This window comes from Ciconia boyciana, chromosome 2 (assembly GCF_034638445.1).
Source record: "Ciconia boyciana chromosome 2, ASM3463844v1, whole genome shotgun sequence".
NCBI classification, from domain to species: Eukaryota; Metazoa; Chordata; class Aves; order Ciconiiformes; family Ciconiidae; genus Ciconia; species Ciconia boyciana.
In genome coordinates, this window is record NC_132935.1 from 20,859,940 (window position 1) to 20,881,949 (window position 22,010).

Here is a 22,010-nt window from a genome sequence, read left to right on the forward strand (position 1 = left end):
AATAACTGAGAAGTTTCATTTCAGATTTCCATGAGTAAAAAAATGGTGAGTGATTTTGTTTTAGTAAGTATTGTGTTGAAAAACAGTTTTAACAGAAAATGGTAGTATCAGATTAATGTATCTCTTCTGTGCTGTGTTTGGTGAGAGATTAGAGTAGAGGGAATTATTTCTGTTCAACACATCGTTGTGATACTAGCCTTTAAACATGTTTCTGTCCCTGTTAGCAGTAAAAACCAGTGTTGCCGTATGTTTCCTCTCCATCACCACTATGTTACTGATACCAGCTGCAAACCTAGCAACTCATACTGCCGCAGTGACTGTTTCTGTGGCTTCTGTACCATGTATTTTAAGTAGCAGAAGCATATGTTTGCTTGTTCACTGTCCAGAATAAACATATTTTTAAACATTTTTTGTAAGCCATGACAAAGCACCATTTGTCTGCATACAGTGGTATGACAGGCCGTGGTAGGAAAAATTTATCTGACAGTAAATCTGGATGTCTTTTAATTATCCCTGCTCAGTATACCTGTTCCCAATGAGTACAGCTCTTTAGTCAATTATTAAAGAAATAGAATATAGAAAAAGCAAATCTGTTGTATTATTTGTGTAAATTCACATTCAGTACAACAGCAAGGCTCACTAGACTATTGTATAGTTTCCTGTAATGTGTAGCTGTGTTTCTTATTCATGGCTAGGTTATGTTTGCTTGTTCACTGTCCAGAATAAACATATTTTTCTCCTTTGACCTGTCAGGTGTGCATGACTCAAACACAAGCTAAAATTAGCACGAGTTCTTCAGGGAGAAAGCAAGCTTTTCTGTTAACAGTGTTCAGTCCCAGGGAAGGATCTCTCTACCATGTAGTGTTTGTTGTCCCATAGACAGGCTGTACTGAAACAATTCTAAAGGAAAACTGATAATTTCCATTTATTGTTGTATTTTATATTACCATTTTATCTTTAAAATTGGAAGATATGTGTTCTTACTCTAGATATATTGAATTAATATTTTGTTGCCTGGCACATTTCACTTGTCTCAACAGAAGAATGGGCAAGGAGTTGCAGTAATGTCAAAAAATAATTACAGCAGTGCTACAGAGCAGCAGAGGAGAAACACAGAGGTCATCTTGTCTTACACTTTTCTTAAGGAATTGTGGGAGGAAATTATATTCATGTGCTGGCAGCAAGAATATTAAGAGCCAAATTAAAAATCATTCAAGTTGTCAGAGCTACTTACTGCATTATTCAGGTTTTCGACAGTTTGCAGAACCATCATGCCTACTGTTTGCAGAGTTACAAACTCTATTAGGAATACAATAAAGTTAAATAAAGAGTCCATGACTTTACCACATACACTGTTTCTCAAGTTTGGCCTAAAGTTAGGAGTGGGAAAAATTTAGTATTGTTAGGTTTTTACAGTTAATATTGCTGATTCCCTCCAGTCAGACACCAGCTGTGACATTCCCTTTCCGCTTCTCTTTGGCACTTTTATGTCAGTCCTTCAAGGATGGGCAGTGATAAAAGGTGCCGAATTGTTCTTGCAACTCAGATAAATGGGTTAGCCACAGCTCAAAATTTTGTGAGAGTAGTGGTGACTAAAGAAGTTTTTGTCATCTTCCACCCTATCCAGTTTCCTCAATTTCTCCAAAGTATTTTCCTTTCTTTGAGAGTGGCTTTTAAATTACTTCTAATGATCACTTACCTCATCTGGTATTAAGTTCTTGTTAGTTAACCAATCTTGATTTATGATGACATATTGGGGTTTGGTTTAATTATGTTTGTTTTCATAAGGAGAGTATGTTTGCCCTATTAAAACCCAAATTAAACATTTTTCCCTGAAAAAGTATGTTATGTTTAAGAAGAAGCTTCATTTCCTAACATAGAAAAAGGATGCAAATGAGTGCCCAGGCAATCTAGCTGTAATCTGAAGGACAAAAGCACTGACTATGATGCCTTCTACTCTGCAACCCAGAACAGTTTGAACTCACAGCAATCTCCCCAGTCACCACAGATGGCTCATGCTCTATCTCTAACAAGGAGATGGTCTTTCCACTGAATTTATGAATTAGCACACACGAGGGATGTTTCTCTTTATCCTTTACTGGGAGTATTAAATGATGGAAAAGTTGTATACCATGGTTAGGCTTCCCAGATAGTTACATTACATTTAGTTCCATGTTTAACAGGATTTTGGCAGACATTTTAGCTTCGACCTCAGCGACAGCAGTTTTGCTCTGGAGTGATTATTTAGATTTTTTCTCCTGTTCACAACACATTATCTATCATTAAATATTTAGAAGAAGTCTTTATACAGTGGTGCTTTTGCTATTCAGGGACAACTGTTACTATTGGGAGATTTCATGCAATTTTGTAATATGTTCAGGAAAAGGCATATTGAGAAACTTTACAAGGAGCCAACAACATTTAATATTACTTCAGTAGACATTCTGTTTTATTCATTGACAAACAAATGATTTGTGATCCCCAAATAATTAATCAAATCGTTTTTGAGAAAAAAACCTGAACTTAAAATAGAGCCGCTATCTGGTTTTGAGGGTGTTTTAGGCTTTTTGGTGGGGGTTGTTTTTCACTTAGTATTATTACAATTAATGTCTAGAATTAAAAGAGTAACCTGAGGATAATCTCTTACTGGGTCCTCCTAAATGGTTGCAGGCCAGTGGGCTTTAGTTCACAAAGGGACTTAATCACCGAAATATCAGTATAAATGGAACTGAGTTGACTAACACAGCAATTCATAAAACTTTACCAAATTCGGCATCTTTAGGAGTGGGTTTCATTTCACAAACTGAAGCTATCTAAAATTTAGACGCAAGTGTGAACCAGATGGAAGATGCAAGTTAAATCCTTCCTCAACGTCACACATTTCAAAACTAGAGGACAAAATAATGGCAGACAGATGGGTTTTAAAAACAAAGATGCCTTTCACATGCCTAACATGGAGGACAATCGGTGTGAACTTATATTTGTCCGCACTTATCTGTGTAGACGTGTTCCCAGGTATCAGATATAAGTGGTGACCAGCAGGTTAGAAGAAGGGCTGAGATATAGGTGCCGTCCGCTCCTATTGAAGTTAGGAGAAAATGGAAACCCAGTGAGGAGAAGGGTCAGAACAGGAAATTCTGGGTATAGGATTCTGATCCCCATGCATCCATTTTATTCAATGACCCTTTCCATCAAACTTAACGATCCCTTCCTTGAGGAGGGATCAGAATTTGGTATTCCTTCCTGCCAGCCATGTGGAATGAGGAGGCAGCAGAGAGAGACATTTTAGCCTGCAGAGAGAGACAAAAGGGAGGTGGGAATTTGGAGGCATTCCTCTACAGTATTTGCCAAAGGCAAGCTTTGATGTGCCCCTCTTCATTCATCACTCTGAATCTTTTAAATCCTACTGCAAGACTCCTGTTTCTCTCTATTTAATGGTTAAGAATTTTAAGCTGTTACTCATGTTTATGAATTCCAGTCATGGAGATTTGTGCTAAAATTTTTAGTACTGTAGCAATGATGAAATTTGATCTTATCATAACTCATTAAAATACTTAAGACCATGCACACTGAGGTAGTTGAGATGGTACTCTACATCTCTTAATGCCGGTTGTTAATGTTTGCAATAAGCTAGTATATTTTTTGTTTATTTACAGATGAAGTATGCATTACTCACCGACAAAGCTGGATATGACTTCTTAGCTATTTCATTGAGGGACTGCTTTAAATGAAGGACTGAGTGATCTCTAATGACTCTAACAGAAAAAATTTAGAGAAAGAAGTAGCTAACATTAAATTCTGGGAGTCCTACAGACATCTCACTAATTCTAGTAAAAATAAATAAATAAATAGAAATTCTAAGGTCAGGTGCTCTATATGCAAGCACTGAAGCAGAAACCACTTCCTACACTTCTAGTAATATTTAGCACACAACTTTTTCACATGGGCTTATGATTGCATTTATTTCTTAATTTTTTTTATATCTCATTGTGTATGTTGCAATCTTCATAACTGCATGTTGCAGAAATATACAAATGTTTTTGTACTTTATTTGGAATTGTCCCATGTTCATCTGTTAAACTCATCAAACACAGTGTGAACACAGCTAAGCTGTATACATTTGAAAGAAGAATTCCAGATGATCTAATCACTTCAAAAGGAAAAATTTCTGTGTAAATTTGAAATGGCTTTTCAGGCTGCCCTGCAGTTGTTTATGTAATATTTTAGAACTATTCTTTCCACACAATATACCTTGCTTTAGTTTCAAGGGGCTGCAGATAGTCAAGTTGTGTTACACAGTAGGAATGGTGAAAAGCAAAACATGCTTAAGAGCCGCCTTCTTCACCATCTATGTGTATAGATCCCAAGCTGCCATTGCTATAATAACACACAGAAAAAATGCAGAGGGAATTTCTAACACTCATGCTAGATAAGAGGTAACAGTTGCAATGTTTTTTAAAATGTGCTGTTTCTTCTTACATACATCAACTAGGAAAGCTGCTAATCTCTAAATGAATGCTATCAGCTGCTATGTTCCTCATAGTGATTTTAGAATTTCATAAAAATGTCATCAGAAGTCCTCAAAACTTAATATGCACGTGCAGTATTTCTCTTACTCCTACTTACTCATGATTTACGTGCTAATGCTTATTTGTTGCTATTTTAATTCCACTGTATACAAAGTAGACTTCTCCTTCTTGCTTATTTGAGCATGAATTTGCTTTTCCCACCTAATTTGTAAATCTGAGCAGTGTTTCCACTGCTTTCCTTGATCTTCAGAATTTTCCTGCTGTGAACAAGTGGTAAGACTGAAGATGTAGTCCTGAAACTGCTCCTTGACTTTTGACTGGAATAAGTTGGTTTTTATTTTCAACTTCCTTTCCTTTGTCTCCTTCAAGAACAACCAAGAACAACTCTACCCTGACTAGCCATCTTTTCTAAGGGAGGGAAATTATGTTCTAGTAGTTATTCAGAGTTTATTTTAAAGGTTCAATCTTATCAATCTGAATCTTAGAATACTAAAAAATTAACTAAGTCTAAGTGGTAAGATATCTACTGCTGCCTGGGAGCTAGCAGGCTCATCAGTTGCCCTAGTGCTATGCAGACTTGCTATCTCAGCCCAGGCTAGTCTGGACCCATATGGCTTGAACTGAAGCTCAGAAAGAGAAGAACTGACTGCTTCAGGACCAATTTTGTTTTTTGATTGACACCTGATTTTGGCCTAAAGTAGTGCCAACTTTGCAGTACCATTTTTTTCCTAACTGTTGGGCAATGCCAATGCAGGGACAAAGGCCCAAAGCAAGAGAATTACTGTTCCACCTTATGGTTCCTCTGTACACTGCTGCAATATGGTAAGCCTACTAGAGTTTGGAGCTAAGCTAAGCTTTAGCCTTTTAAAGTCACTGGAGGCCTACTAGACAAATGGTGTTGAGGGAAAGTCAAACATAACTAGCAAGATCTAAATCTGTGCTGAGTGGAATGTTTATAAAATATCAGGGCAAGAGTACGAGCTTGTAAATAATCCTAATGCCCTACCCCTTTGGGGAAAACATTGCACATCAAGTATTATTCATTTCTTTATTGTTTTCTTCCATTATATGAATTTTTTTATTGGACTAAGTGGGTTTTATAGTGTTGATTGTTAATAAAAAAATCTGGCTAGCATTGTCTTTCTGATTTAAGTAAACAGCATTTGCTTTTTATACTGACTTTATGAGACTTCTGTGAGCTTTGGTGTTGCTGATACAGTGTGGATATATGGCCATTTAAAATCAGATTGTAGATATCATGTGACAAAGTAATTTTTCTATCAACACAACCTCAGGGAAGTTTATTTTGTTCTGCAAAAAATTAGGTACAGCTTGCAAAACAAGGCAAAAGTCCAATGAATGAAGATGGGATCAATTCCAGCCTTTCATTTGTATGGAAAAAAGAAATGAACATGAGCAAAGACAGATCTTAGAGTAATCTTGTCTAAAACAAGCATCCTTCGATAGAGTAACATGGTAATTATGGGCTAATTGCCACTGTGATTGGACAATAGCATAATGCAATGATCTTCCTCGATTCCTGTTCCTAGGCTGTTCCTTGTTAAATTTCTAAGAATCTTCATGATCTTTTATTGAGGCTCACACTTTGCCTTATCCATGTTTGTGCTATCCAAAGATATTTGACTATCCATGGTATTTATATTTAATCCAAGAATTTTTATGTGTGTGTGTGTATACTTATCTATATATAAAATTTACTCTAAGGATTAAGTCCAAAGGTATTTAATTATCAGGCTCAGATCAGGTGACATGCAACATTAAGATCAGATGAAGGTAGGCAGTGTAAATGTTTTGGAAGGATAGCCCTGACAGTTCTCTTTTCTTAATAAATTTTAACATGTTCATGCTTAGCATCTATTGTCTCCATTTTTAAAGATGAAGAATGGAAGAATTTCACTGAAAATTAGGTGACATTTAAGTCAGTCTGAAAGCATGAATTTCAGACTCTCTAGAGCCCCAAGTGCTGGTTCTGTGCCTTCACATCTTGAGAGGGCTTAGTAACCTCACTGTGATATCCAGAAGAGGCTTTTCTGTAATGAGTTTCCATGACAAGTTTAATCAGATTGGCTTTGTTTGGATCTAATATCCACCCACAGATGCATTAAAAAAAAATAAATCAGCAGCCATGCACTTGATTAAGGAAAGCTGCCATATGGTGCCCATGTGCCCCTTCTCCCTCTCATAAGCAGAGCTACAAAGACAAAGTTCTGTGGGAGAACTGGGTTTTATTTAAATCTCAGTCTGGGGGACAGACTCTCCTCCTCACCTCAGAAAAATGCCAATGGCTTAACTACTACTGTGTAGGCTAGAATGGGTTAGGGATGCTCTCTACTCCTGCTGTTAACACTGTGACCACTTTGCAGTGAAGTATCTATCTTCCATCTAAACAAATGGAGGAATGACACTCTGGTAAAGGCATTTACTTTTTTATTCATCCAAAGTCATTGAATAAAGATACAACAACAATCTAAGAGGCAGCAACAACAATCAGTGACTCATATCTGCTCTCCTTGTTCACTGTGTTTGTGGGAGAATTTGGAAAGGCATTTTCTAGGATAGCACTCCCAGCTGTAAATCCCAGAGAGAAAGAGACGTCTCTCCTCCTTTACAGACTTAAGTCCTGCTTCTGCTCCAGTGGCTTCTTATGCATTTTACATTCGATATTTAAAAGATATACTTGCCCCTCTTCAATAACCCTAGAAGAAACAGAACTGATGTTTCTCACCTTCCCTTCAGCAGAGAAGTCTATCCCACTACATATCAAATCATATTCTTGGTTAGCCCTGTGGCTCACATATCCCTGCTTGTGAAGCTTCCCTGAGACAGGTGAAGGATGCTTCTTCCCCTCTCTCTTGCTCCAGTGGCTAGGGCTTGCTCCTGGGATGTAAGGATTATGGCTTCATACTTCTCCAGTAGACACTAAGATCCTGTCTCCTCCTTCCTGCATATGAAACTATTATGGCAAAGGATACCTTCCTCTTCCAGCAATGTTTTATGAAAAAAATGACTGTACTGGTCAGATGTCTGATCTAAGCAGCTATGTACAGGAAGTATTTTTTGCTGTGAGCATCCATCTCCCAGTGATGTCTGTCTCACAGAGATGCTTAAGCAGAGGCAAGGGAAACCATTGTGAGCAATCTTCTCTTCTCTTCTCTTCTCTTCTCTTCTCTTCTCTTCTCTTCTCTTCTCTTCTCTTCTCTTCTCTTCTCTTCTCTTCTCTCTTCTCTCTTCTCTCTTCTCTCTTCTCTCTTCTCTCTTCTCTTCTCTTCTCTTCTCTTCTCTTCTCTTCTCTTCTCTTCTCTTCTCTTCTCTTCTCTTCTCTTCTCTCTTCAGCACTTTCTTGTGCATGTCCCTGCAATTGTGAACTCAGGTCAGACATGTCCAGGTCCCCAGTGTTTCCTTGCTGGGACAGAGGTATCTGTTCAGCATCCCTACAGCTGGCATGCTTAGCTTTGAGTATTACAGGATGGAGCACCACAAACACTCTGTTACTTGCTGGAGCTGGGCTCAGGCTCCAAGCTCATGGTTGTGTTTTCAACTAGTTGACAAGGATCCTTAAGAAAAGGGATATTTAGCATTGCAAATCATTAAGACTTTCATGGCTTGAACTCTAAGTGATTCTCCATTCATCACTCAGAGACAGCTTTGGCAGAACTGGGTTGCTAGCTTGTGCTGTAACTAGTGGAATTAAAATTTCTGAAACTGCTGAAATCCTCTTTCAAGCCCAGGGATTAATAACGTGGCTGCTGTTAAATGGGAGTGCTGTTTCTGTGCCACAGTAAAAAGATCAGCTACTAAAATACTCAATTATTCTCTCAATGTATTGCAGATCTCTGGGCACCTCTCCTCATTCTCTTTTCTGTCTCTGACTCGCTCCACTTTGTTGCATTTTCTGGTGCAGATTCCTTGTGCTCAGTTCTTTTCTGAGGCAGGGACAATGTGCTACTACAGATAGCTTGAAAAACCCTGAATGTCACCATTTTGCACCTGAAACAACAGAGATTAAGCCAAAACACAAGTCATTTCTGAATTTTATGAGTGCACTTCATACAAGGCAAACCTGATGTGGAAAAAGATCTGGATCTTTTATTTTTCTTTTTGGTGACACTGATTGTTTTTTCTTGCTGTTTCAGGCTTTATTTAAAAGGTCACAGTGGAACAGCTGGAAAACAGAGTAGCCTGATCTTACATGGTGCTGAATTCAGTACAAAAGATGCTGACAATGACAACTGCATGTGTAAATGTGCTCTCATGTTGACTGGAGGTGAGTACAACAACTCTGAAAATATGTGGTACGTTGATGCGTATCTACTCTATTTTCCTAAAGCAACCATGGATGAAGTTGCATTCATGGATGTATAAGTACTGTGTGCAAATTCCTTTTATTATTATGACTCCTACTCTTTTCTGTGTATATGTTGTGGTATGTGCAAATACCTCAAAATTCCTATCAGCATGGAAGGGATTATTCAGAGATGCAGTCAGTATACTTCTGCACTGAAGCTATTGCAACAACGTCAAGGGGGAAAGTATAAGTTATTGTTATTGTTGAGGCAAGAAAGGGAAAATAAGAGAGAAGCTAAGAGATTAAGAAGGGGAAAATAACTTTGTGACACGTGGGAGAATCAGCCAGAAAAAGAAAAGAGAAAATGCAGGGAAATAGATAATAGAAGGTAAAGTTTAAAACCAACCAGAATCTGGACTTGCAATATATTATCTATTTCACTTAGGGATGTGATTCTGTTATTGAAATAATTATAATGATTCAACTTTCTGTTTTATATGAGCATAATACACATATACACATATACATATAGACATAGTTAATGTAATGGCTAATTCACTCAGCTGTGAAAGGCTAGACCTGCAACCCGCTGTTCAAATTGTGCACTTAGCCATTCTGGAAGATTTAAAACAGTATTCTTAGTAAGCTGAGTCGAGCTGCAGAAAGAAAGAAGAGTCAAGGTGGGGAAGAGCACAGAGAAGTTATACTGGCTGAGTTTAAAGCACCAGGTCAATCTGACTGCCAGCAAGTATAGTATATACGACTGATACTTTTTCCCTGCAATGCAGAGGAGGAATATCTGAGATTATGTCCCCATACAGACACCAAAAGCTCTGCACAAGAGTGAGAACTTTTGATAGTTATTCCTAGGCAAATGATACTTATTCCTAGTCCCTGTATGGGCAAACTCATTTTTATCTCTAGGACACCACATTAAAGCAGAAAGCTCAAATTGGGGTTCTTTGGTTCATTGACTGTATGACCAAGAAAGGCCCTTATCTTCACATCTGATCTTCTTCGGAGGCTCCCCCTCAGTGATTTCTAACTTTCCTGGAAAGAATCCTATAGCATATAAATTATTCAGTATTTTGGATCAGACTGTTAAACTGATATTATTTGTGGTTACTGGCACTCTGACTGAATCCAGCTCAGGCCATATTCAGGCATATATGAGCCTCTAAAGTTTTCATCTGCTAACAGAAGATGGGTTCCCATCACTGGGAATTTATATCAAATGCATAACCTAGCTCCTCATTCTCTTTTGCCGATTGGAAATGACCCAGTTGGGAAAGTCTTTAAGGAGCTGATTTTTCAAACTTTCCTAACTGCCTCTAGTGATATCTTATTAAAAGTCAGCATGGGAAACTTCTTCCAGTAGACAGGTGATCAGACACTACCTTTCCATTTCTATAAAAAAAGAAGCTAACCAGGTAGTTTGGAGACAGATAATGGATAAGAAGTCAATAGTTTATTTTAATTAAAACTGTTGACCTTTCCATTTAGAGACCATGCTAAACTAAAGTGTCTTACTTCCAGGGCAGGCCAGAGTCTAGTGAGAAGCTCCTAAGTGTGAGTTATGTCTGTGCTGAAGTGCAAACTCATTCATGTATCCGAGCTGCCTGGAAATACCTCTGCTCCCAGACAGGTAATTCTAGGAGCAGAGGTATTGTTTATTTTTCTGCCCTGACTTCTATGGCAGCTCAATGCCCTGCTAAGGTCAGCCTGCTGTTGAATAACCATTCCACAAGGTTCACATGTATTTTGCTGCAGCAGTCCTGTAAATCAACAGGAAAACCACATATTGGAATATACTGGTAGCAAATGAAAGGAATAAGGAGGAAGGGGGAGAATTACCAAAGGCTGAGGAAATCACAAATAGAACGAATCACTGCAGCGTAAAAGGAGATGCAGCTAGCCTTTGGAGATAGATGAGTCTAGTCTTTTGGACTAGACTCTGAGTACTAGTCTTTTGGAGATAGGCTGTGCAGCACTGAGTAATCTGTAGTTCTTCAAGAAGAGAAAGACTTTAATCATGCTAGAGTTCTCCTCAAACACTCTGCTATGCTTTGCTCCTTGAAATGACTTTCTCATTCCTTGAGAAATATCAGAAATTGAATTAAATACCAAAACATTTGTTTAGTGAGTGGATTTCAGTTTTGTACCACAGACAAAGACTAATTAAGAAAAGTAGCAATGATAACAGGTTTTGGAAAACCTCTTTTTTTTCCCAAAAGATATCAGACTCTGTTAGTTTTGGCAACATCACAGAGAGCTCTTTAATGATGAATGATATGAAATCTACAGGCAGGTTTCTAGCTATCTTGACAGTTTGGGTGAGCCTGTTATCTCTATGAGGTGAACTGAATATATTTATGTCAGGAATAAAGGCTGAGATAAGCTGAAGCTCAAGACTGTGATATGGTATAGTCAAGGCTGAAAATACAAATGTAAGGAAAGGAAAACACACATTTCTCTCTGTGATCTTACTAGTTGTCAGTTTTATTTGGTCTATATAAAAACTATTATTCTCTCTCCTCCCTCTTCTCAAGAATAAGAAATTAAATACTGGGAGAATAATACAGTAGCATCAACAGAGGGGTTTTTGTGTGTGTGTGTGTTTCTTGTCCTTTCAAGAGCCATGCTATGCTACTTGACTCTATCTTAATGTTGATTTTAGGGAATTGCTTCAAAAGTACATACATGAGCCAGATTCTTAGCCCCTGTGACCTTTACATGGTAGTTAAATGTTTTAGCTGCTTTTTTGTGCCTTGGAAAATTTAAACTAAGCATGCTTCATTTAATTTAAAGGGAGACAAAGCATATTTATTCAAATAATTTCTTCATTTAAACTTAACATTTGTCAAAATAGTAAAAAAATTTTATATCATGAAAATACCTCTTAAGAACTGGGACTATATCTCAGGCCAGTAAACTGAACAAAGGGTTATAACCCCATAACATTTCAAGCATTATTCTGAAAAGTACCCCAGTGAGGTACATATACAACTTTTTGCAAGAAACAGCACTTAAACTATAACAAACTGCCACCATAATGAAGCACTGAGTAGATGTCCAAGGCGCTTCAGACAGATTTCCAATAGAAGAGCACTTAATGTCTCTTGTTCAGATTCATGGGCACAAGGCCAAGTTAGAGCATCCCACCAGGATACAACCTGTCAGCTGAGCTCCAGGAATAGTCTGTGCAATTGTTTTCAGTCAATGGAAAGTGACTTATGGTAACTTGTCACATAGCGAGAGTCTTAAGGTGATTCCCTTTGTCTTGTATTGGCTGCAGTCTGAGATGTCCACAGAGGCATTTACCTTGCCTCAGGTGATAAGTGAGAATGTTGCTAAACTTCTGATCCCTGACATAGTTTGACAAAGTGACAGGGAGACTTTCTAGATATCTTGCTAATATAGAAACAGCATAAAATTTTTGAAATAACTTTTTTTATTTTACTGGAAGCAGTGGTCCATCCAGACGCAGTGTCCTGTCTCCGACAGCAGTCAGCAGCACATGCCTTAGTATGGGCATAAGAACAATGCAAATAAATGATATTTTGCCTGAGTATTTTCCCAGGAAGGAAAATGGAGGATTCTTGTCATGACTTGGAGGGAATTTCTTGGCTGAATATAGAAATCTGCCCGTACATTACCCAATTAGAAAAAGCCACAGTTTCTCTTATATTTTGTTGGAAAGAAAAAACTTCGAAAGTAGCAACCCCAGCACACTTAAAAGTATCCAACATGAACCCCTGTATATACACCTACTTACATAAGAAAGCATCAATTTTTAGGTTTTATGCATATTGTTGCTTTCATGAAGTTACTTATAAAACACCATTCATAAAGTATCATTTATGTTGCCTAAAATTTTGATAGAAAAATATAACCACCATGCAGATAAGAAGCGATTGGAATATTATTTGATTTATGCTAGAAATATTAGAAATATTTCATTAGACATAGGACTACTCAGCACTTTTAACAAAATTATTATTATATTACTATGTTTATCAGGGTTAAGTATGGACAATAGTAATAAAGTGTTACGAGAACACCAAGAAGTGACTAACTTAAAAATTATTCTGTTGATATATTCAGAAGATCAGAATGTGGTCACCAGTCTGCAAGTTTCATGTTATTTTTACCTCATAAAAAGGTCTTTATGAAAAGAACTGTGTTATCCAGTTGATCCGAAAAGCTAATGCCTTTCCATCTTATATCCTAACAGCTAAATTCTGATTTAACCTTCAGAATGTCAAGTACCAATTGCTAAGTGATAGTCTGGTCACTCCAATACTCTAACGAATAAAAGAATATGGGCCTGGAAATGACTTCCAGAGGCCATTTAGTGCCTTTCTAAGACAGACTCTTCTCTACCTATTTATTTCTGTCTTTCTGTTCATCTTCAAGATTTGTAGTGATAGAGATTCATTCTCATAATCTGTTACTGAGTTTGGCAATACTTAATTTAAGAAATCTTTACTTGTTGACTAAACTAATTCTATGATACTTTAAGTGTGTTCCATCTTGTCCTACCCTCCATCACTGCAAAGAATAGACCATTCCTTTGCATTCCTTTGAAAAGCTGCTTTTTTCAGCAGCTTTTTCATGAATTTGAGATTGTTGGCAATCTGTCTTTTGAATTCTGGACTAAACAACCCTCAACCCTAAATCTTTCTTCTTACATTCACTCTTTTGGACTCTGTCCAGTGGATCCACGTATAGTTTGAGGTGTCATCCAAAACTGCACCCAGTCTTCTAGCTGAGAAGTTACCAATGCAAAGTCAAACAGAGCCTAACACAGTCAGAAACATTGAAATCTTTCATAAAATAATTATGTATTTTGAACAATGAAGACTATTTCAATATTTTTGCATTAGAAATTGTTCTTATTGGCTTTGTTGCCAAATGCACTAAATTTTATGGACAAACCCAGAGGGCTAGAAATAAATATTGGCTTTTCATAGGATCCCTTTATCCCATAAACCCATACAAATGTACCATTCAAACATACTTTGGATCTTATTGAATGGATTATATTGATCTTACTGCATTTGGAGGCATTCTGTGTACTCAGGAGGGAGAGCAGAGACAGATGTGTGAAGAAAGGGTCTGCCATCAAATGTGCAGGGTTTAGACACCTATTTTAGTATGTAAAAGGCAACTAAGAACCTCTTATCAAACATGAGTGATCATTAGCAAGTTCCCAATGCACGCTAGATTTACAGTGCACTCATGAATTGATGAGCACTAGGTTACTAACAAAGAATTTTACATACGTACATGCTTAATTATGATTTATACAAGCCAAAAAAGGAAAGCTGTTAGCTTTGGCATACAAAAGCCTTTTTTTATGTTGCTTTTGACAAAGAAGATTCTGTCATATAAAAATTATACTTGTGACTTCAGAAAACCATTAAAAAAGGTGACCGTGGTTTTTTCTTGTAATATCATTACTCATTTGAGCAATGTTCCTTTATTAGGTAGTTTTTTGTAAGAACTTGTAGAAATTATCTCAATATACATTCATATTCAGCCAAAGATATAGTACAAGCAGGTCTGTGGAGCTGAACTGTCTGGTGATAGGTGGCTGAAGTAAACTGAAACATTCAAAATACATTTATTTAATGAAAAGAGCTGACATAAATTTAACAACTTCCCAGAGGTAATAGCAACACTAATTAAAGAACAAAGCATAGGAGTCCACAAAGCGTGAGCATGCTTTAACTGCTCCAGAAGAGCAGCTGTCTACAGTGGGGATTCATGTTTATTTGTATAGCTGAACTTTCAAACAACTTATCAATGTATTATCTAAATTATTTTTTGTTTGAACAATATACTTTATGACCTAAGGATTTTTATTGCAAACAGAGATGGTAGTGCTGCTTGTAAGATACAAATTATTAGAGGTGGGCTAACCTCAAAAGACTGAACCACCCTCAGTTCAAATAAGCAATTAGTGACTTCGTGATCACAACAACTTGAAGAAAATACCTGTGTTTCTGAATAAAAAGTCTCTTAACCTTCTCATAAAAGCCTCCTCTTTGCCACTTCATTAGTCACTTTAAAATCTTTCTTCTATTATTATTTCTTATAATGCTCACCCTTCATTATTTTAATATCCCATGGAAATAATTGCCAAAAGTTTTCTCTGAGGTTAAAATCTTACTGCTATTCAAAGAAGACTTGATAGTTATTTGGGAAAGCCATTACCTTGTAGTTAAAAATAAACAAGATTCTTCACGGGAGGAAAATCCTGTGAACTCCAGGGAATAAGCCAACATCTAGCTACTGGGAGTCTTTCCTTGGGTCAGACTGTCTCACAGCTCTGGAGCTTCTTTATTTGGTGTTTTCTGCAATGGCAGTGCTGAAGGTATCTCTTTCAGAAACCTCTCTTTTACTTCCCCCACTTCCTCATAGCTACCAATAAAGTCACTGTTTCATTACTCTTTCTCCCAATATACAATGCATCTGAAAAAACATTTGCATCCATTCAAAGATGTGGATTTTGGTGTTGAGACATGCAGTAGGAAGTCTTGTGATAATCTGAGGCTCTATGGGGAATGAAGAGCTTTTAGAGGACTGCAGGGGAGGATGGAGAGAAATAACCATACAGAGAAAAAAAAAAAAAAAAACACTTAAAAAAAAGAAAGACAGAGAGAAAGAAAACCCAACATTTTAATGTAGTATTAGGAAACATCTTTAAAAAAATTCATACAGTTTCACTAACAAGAACAGTATAGTAGAAAAAAAAGATGCTCATGAACACATATTTTGAAAGAAGTATTTATTTAGAAGAAATCTATGATGAGAGATTTGAACAGGTCCTCACAAAAGGTATATAAAATTTTATGTTTCTTTGACTCATTCCATATTTAACATAGATTTTGTAGGGCACCGCTGAAAACCTTCTCCCCAAAAAGGCCATTTACGCATCTATTGCTGTTCCTTTAAGATGAAATGGTAACTAGCACAGCTTGCCATGTCTTCATCCCAAGACCATAAACAGAACCCAGCTGCATCTGTGTTCCAGCTTTGAAAAATGAGGATTAGATTTTCTCTGTTTAACTTTGTCTTAAGTTTCTACAAGATTATACTCTGGTTACAGAAAAACATCAGCTGTACAGCTTTCTCTTTCTTTGGTTATTGGCCCCTTAGGTATAACATTGTAATCAAAGGAAGGTCAATTGTATCAAAATAGAAGTTTGCCAGAATTTATCTGGCATAAATTCTTCCCTCAAGATTTCATTATGAAGTGTTACTTCTGAAAAAAACCCACTAAGTATTATCCAAAATCTAAGAAATTACTTTACAAGACTAGAAACATAAATTACATGGATCTGAATACAAAGGACAGAGTAAATACTAGATCTGAAGGCTAATCATGGTCAATGTCATGTCAGTAGTAGTAAGGCATAGTTTAAAATACCTTCATACAATGCATTCATTACAGCTGACCATACAGCTAAAAGGTTAACCACTGAATATGATGAAATTGGAGGATTCACTAGGGCAGTGCACATTGTCTAAAAGGAGCTTCTCACAGTTGAATTCCATTTCCAGAATTCAGAGTCTGAAACACACTGAAAATTTAAAATTCTGCATTTCAGTCCACAGTGACACCTGCAGAATTCAGCAGCCACTCGCTAGATGATCAGTTTGCCACTACCGGTGGTGCTTGAAAAAGGGTTGCAGGGGGTCCTGGGAAGATTACAATGCTGTGATGTGCAGGCTGAAATAACTTTTTAAAATAAAGTGGCATTTAACCACCAAAAGCAAAAGCCACCACCTGATCTTTATGATCTTATTTGCCTTCATACATGAAGGTAAATGTTCAGTCCAACCATATTACATGGAAAGATGCATAAGACCTGTGTTAAAGATTCGCAAAGGCAAAGTCTTACTATGAAAAAAAACCAGCAGAAATCTTTCTGACAAATAGAGCTCCTAGCCATTGAGGTTAATATATTTTTGACATTGGGAATATTATCTCTTTGCAGTCTGGGGATTCATTCTGCCTTCCTCAGTCTGAACTAAGCATCTTTCTGTTACATTACATAGATACCCTGTAAGGTGTTGGACAGAAAATTCTATTCCCATCAAGATATACAGCAAAACTCCCACTACTTTCCATGGAGTCAGCATGTCACCTAGTTTATCTTTGTCAGTTTGTGTTCTGTAATCTCGATGTTGCCAAGTTTCATGTTATTTGGAGTTTTCCTTAAAATTCTAACTCCAGTGGCAATCTAAAATTCACCTTAACAAGAAAAGATCTTGGGGAGGTAGACAAGAGAGTTGACTGATTAATTTCATCTTAAAGCAACAATTTAAAATAGATCTGAAGATTCACATTGTATTTCACCACTGACTCCATTTTGTCCATTGGTTAAAGACATATATCTTACATATTTTCACTGCAGAAGTCTAAAGGTGAGATGAGATTTTTTTGCATACAGTTTGCAACCAAACCTACACTTTTAGCAAGTTTGAATTTTCTGCATTCAGTTATACAAATAGTAGCAAAACCTCTGTCATTGTTAGTAATATTTACAAGTACTTGACAAATATTTCTGGTTTATTTTCAGTGCGATGTTAGCAGAGCACTCACAGAGGTAGAGGTATGGCTCTACATGCATTTTCTTTGGCAGAAAATTCAGGTTGAAAAGTTCCTGAACTGTTACACTTCTCTTTTATCCTAACTTCTCGGTTTACTACTCCTTCGGTTATGCCAACACAACTGTTCACAGGGCTATTCTGTAAACCAGATTACTGGTTTGCCCTCAGCAAAGTTCTGGGTTTTTTTCTAAACCTGTGTCACCTCACTTTTCAGAACAGTCTTACAATGCAGCTGCTGGAGCAGTGAACTAGAAGAACAAGCATCTGGGCAAGACATTTCTTGCCCTGCCTTTCCAGTAGAATAAAATATATGCAATTGCACACAGAGTTCAAAGGGTTAAAGAGTAGGAAGCCGCATCTTTCTGGGAAAGAGCAGGCAGGGTAGGCAGGCAGAAAAGGCAGTTAGCAACCTTCTAAACCTAACTTTGATATCAATCAGTAACATTTTTCATGTCTTTTTGTAGTCAATGATGGTCAGGTAACTGGTAATTTTCTGCTACCTGTGGACATGTAAATAAAGTGCTTACAAACGCCTTAAAAAAAAAAAAAATTGAATCAACTCTTGTCAGTTTTCGAAGTGCCAGGTGTGAACTTGCTCAGAGGCTTTGCAGGGAAGTGAACAAATGTCAGATGGATCTGAGCGAGGACCCTCCTAACACTGCTGACCCGAAAGCACTTGGTACATTTCAAGATCAAGATTAGGAGGCTCAAGATTTAATATAGGTTTTCCCATTCAAAATAATAAGATTAAGGATTGAATGTCACTGTTCTGGCCCAAATTGTACATGCAATGAATATACCTTGATTGAGGTTGACCATACTGTCACCTAAATGCATGCACACTCAGGTAATCATCTAAATCATCCGTCCATGCACATAGGTATTCTGACTGTCAGCGTCCTACAGCGTTGGTCCTTCCATTAACTTGCTGAGTCTTGTTTATAAATTTATCATAAGTCTTAAAGAAAGAGTCTACCTGTCTCCTTGTACACCATTCTGAATACTGATTATCTAGTACTATCATATTGTAATTGCTATAACAGGGCAGCACCACCATACTCATAACCCATGTTTGCTAAGAACATCTAACCTGAGAGCAAAAGCAAACTGAACAATTGAACAGTCACAGTTAAAGCAACAGAAAAGGACCAGTAAATAAAATTAAATCATGCTTATACTCAAAATAGCAAAACAAGTGAAATTATGCAAAATACTTAAGAATTATAGTCTTTTTCTGAGGTTTGCATGAGATGCTAACTGTAATACTGTCTAAACATGCAAAGCAGTTTATTTGTCTTTGTTGTTCTTGTTCTTGCTCCACATACTGCATATAAAACCAGAATGAGTTAGGACTTAAATACTTTTCCAACTCTGTAAATGCAACAGTGCATTCCCCAGCACCTCTGGCTACAGAATGGCACAAAAGAGCAAAAAAGGAAAATATGAAAATACCCCCACCACCACCACACCAGGAGTATTTATGAGCCTGGGAATACCAGAATTTGCTAATCAGCTAAACTTATAAAACAAGATAAAAATGCTTAGTGCACTTGCAGTTTGATTGTTTGTCTTAACGTTTTCAGGGTGGTGGTTTGATGCCTGTGGCCCCTCCAATCTCAATGGAATGTTCTACACAGCTGGGCAAAACCATGGAAAGCTCAACGGCATCAAGTGGCATTACTTCAAAGGCCCCAGCTACTCCTTGCGCTCCACCACCATGATGATTCGGCCCTTGGACTTTTAAAGGCATTCAGTGGTGGATCCCAGAACAAACCAGGACAACACTGTCCTCGGCAGCACCACTATCACAGTCTGAAGGTAAAAGGTGAAGGGCTTCTTGAAAGCAACACGTAAGGAGGATGCAAAGTCTCTTCATTATCACTCCATAACCTGCAAAAACTCTGCAACAGTCACCCCACATTTTGATGTCTGGGGGAGGCTTGGTTTAGAACAAGGTGGCTGCAGTGATTTTCCAGAGAAGAACAACTGGATCTGGTTATTCTGCCCAAATCTGATGCTTGTCAGTGGCTGTCCTTTTTTTTTTTTTTTTTTTTAATAAGAGATGAAAAAACATACTAGATTATTCAGCTACAGCATCAGAATTTGAAGAACTGAAATGTATCAACCACAGTCTATTAAGTAGAACATTTTTCAGCAGTGAAAAGCCAGTATTATACCCATGAAAAAGGATTATGGAGACACCTTTATTAAAACTCATTTTAAAGCACTCAAGGTGACTACTCCAAATATTGTTTTTCTTAAATGAACTGAATTTGAATGGTGGATGGATTTATGTTAATCCCAGAGTCAAATTATTTGTGTGAATATTATTTTTCATTAAATCCTTTAAGGACATGTTTCTCATAAATAAACTGAGTCAAACGTATGAAGAACGATAAGGGTAATAAGCATAAATTCTTCAGTTGCTCTGTAGAGGTAAATCAGATAATTGGCATAATCCCTGAGCTAGGATTTATAGTGTGATAAAAAAAGTAGCTGTGTTTTGAGATTTTTCCCTTCTTTCATTAAAGGCAGTCTGAATGTCATGTAGAAAAATTAATGGAAGGTTTAAAGAATGTGAAATATTATCCTAAAGAAAATATGGGATTTTGCATGGAATATTTCCAGCAAAAGTACACAGGAAGGCAAACTGTTAGGGTATATAAAAATTACATAAATGCATAGCTTAAGGCAATGGATTCATTTTACAGTATCCTTGCATGTGCGCAATTTATCATTAATTATTTTACTTTTTAATTACATTTTTGTGAATATCAGAAGCATGCCAGTTTACACAGTGCTTAGGCTACAACTATAAAAAATACTCATCAGAACTGTATAGAAAATAAAGAATTGTGAACTTGTAAATAGCATGTTTATATTTCCTGTAACGGTCATTTAATTTGTACAGGCAGCCCTGACCCTTCTCAAAGGGTGCAAAGCCTCAAAAGGATATAAATATTAAAAGAACTTTAGAATACTGCATAAGGTTGCTAACAAGTAATTTTGTTATATTGAAATGTTGCAGAAGTGTGGGGCAAGATGCACAATTCAACTATTGGAAAAGACAAAGTTCCTATCATAACAAACAACAAAGGAGTTGGGTGGCCCATGAGTCTGTAGGGACAACTCTTCCCATTTACAGCCCCTTGTGATTTAGTCATATGGATAAAGTCCATTTGGGAAAGTAGCTTGCAGTCATTCTACTTCTGCTATACGTGAATGGAAAAAGTTTACCCTGATCCCACTGAAATCAAAAGTAACATTCTCATTGATTAAATTGGGACCAACATGACACGCAAAATCTGAATGTAGTGAGTTTTTTGCTTGTCTGTTTGTTGCTTTATTTCATTCATTAAACTGTTCCTGAGATCAGGCACAACAAAGATCTGATTCTTTTTTAAAGGATGATGATAATAAGAGTAACTGCTTTTTTTTTTTTCCATCTTTTTTTTTTTTCTTTAGCAGTTTTTTTCTATGGAATAGAAGAAAACTGCCAGGGTTTTTTAAACACCTCTTCTTAAAGATCACAAGGCCTCACAGGGTTCTCTGGTTTTGTTACAATTTGATGTTTGTTTGGTTTTAAGTGGGAAGATCTTTGGTTTTGTGTATTTGTATATATTTATATATATATTTGAAATAATCTTGCCTAGGGGTTAATTTGCTGTTTTCTGCTGAATAAGTTACCAAACTACTCCTTACTCAGCAGTTTCTTCACAGAGCTGTTTTGTCTCAGCTTCCAGCAGTTTTCTGAAATGGTCTTCATTTATGTGCAAAATATGTGGTCTGTCTTCCTCCATATTCTCAAAAGATATATTTTTGCAGGTTTCCGAGTTAGGAATGCCATTTTTGCAGATCCTATTGCAAAAGGCAAAACACATTTAAAATCAAAAGCATGATATTTACTGTTTATTTATCTGGGTTTGAAAAAATGTGGATTTGGTTTCCTATCCTTTATAATAAAACATTTAAAAAAATTACAGAGTCTGTGATTTCTTTACTTTGAGTATACCTTTCTGTGACAGGATGACAATGTTATACAAGCCACCATGTGTCCTTGTAAGAAATATTAATAAATTTAGACAAAGCCTAGGAAGGGAGTCTAATTAGAGTTTGTCCAGAAATAAATATTTCTGACTTTTCAAATCCATATTTCAGTATTTTTTATTCAATTTCCTTGATTAAAATCATGGGACTATTTTTCTCATTTTAAGTTCAAATCATACAACTCTCTATCGATCTTTAAAATAAAATTTTTCTTGAATTCCACAGGCAAAGATACAAATTTAAGTGTGACGTTTGTTTCTCTTGCCTTATGATATGTTCTTCTACCATCCATTCGATCATGTTGCATGGCAGTGACAAATCTCCATTGATCTCTTAGCCAGAAATGCCTCTTGCTCCATTTGTATGCCTTTTAACACTACAGGGATCAGTTTTAACATCTCTTTGTAGCCAATTTATCCTCATTTTCTCAGGAATTTTTGCTTAATTGGACTTGTTTGTTGTGTTTGTTCAGACCAACCTAGCTTTCTAAATCAACACTAAAGTTG

General features: G+C 36.8%; 1 protein-coding gene across 1 annotated transcript in view; it reads left to right on the forward strand.

Annotated features, from left to right (window-relative positions):
- Positions 1 to 19,510, forward strand: part of ANGPT1 (angiopoietin 1) — a 167,632-nt gene extending 148,122 nt beyond the window's left edge. The window contains exons 8-9 of the mRNA XM_072852035.1: positions 8,684 to 8,814; positions 19,041 to 19,510. Coding sequence (XP_072708136.1) covers positions 8,684 to 8,814; positions 19,041 to 19,201 — 292 coding nt within the window. The 3' untranslated portion in view covers positions 19,202 to 19,510. The remainder of the gene's footprint in view (positions 1 to 8,683; positions 8,815 to 19,040) is intronic.
- The last annotated feature ends 2,500 nt before the right edge of the window (positions 19,511 to 22,010 follow it).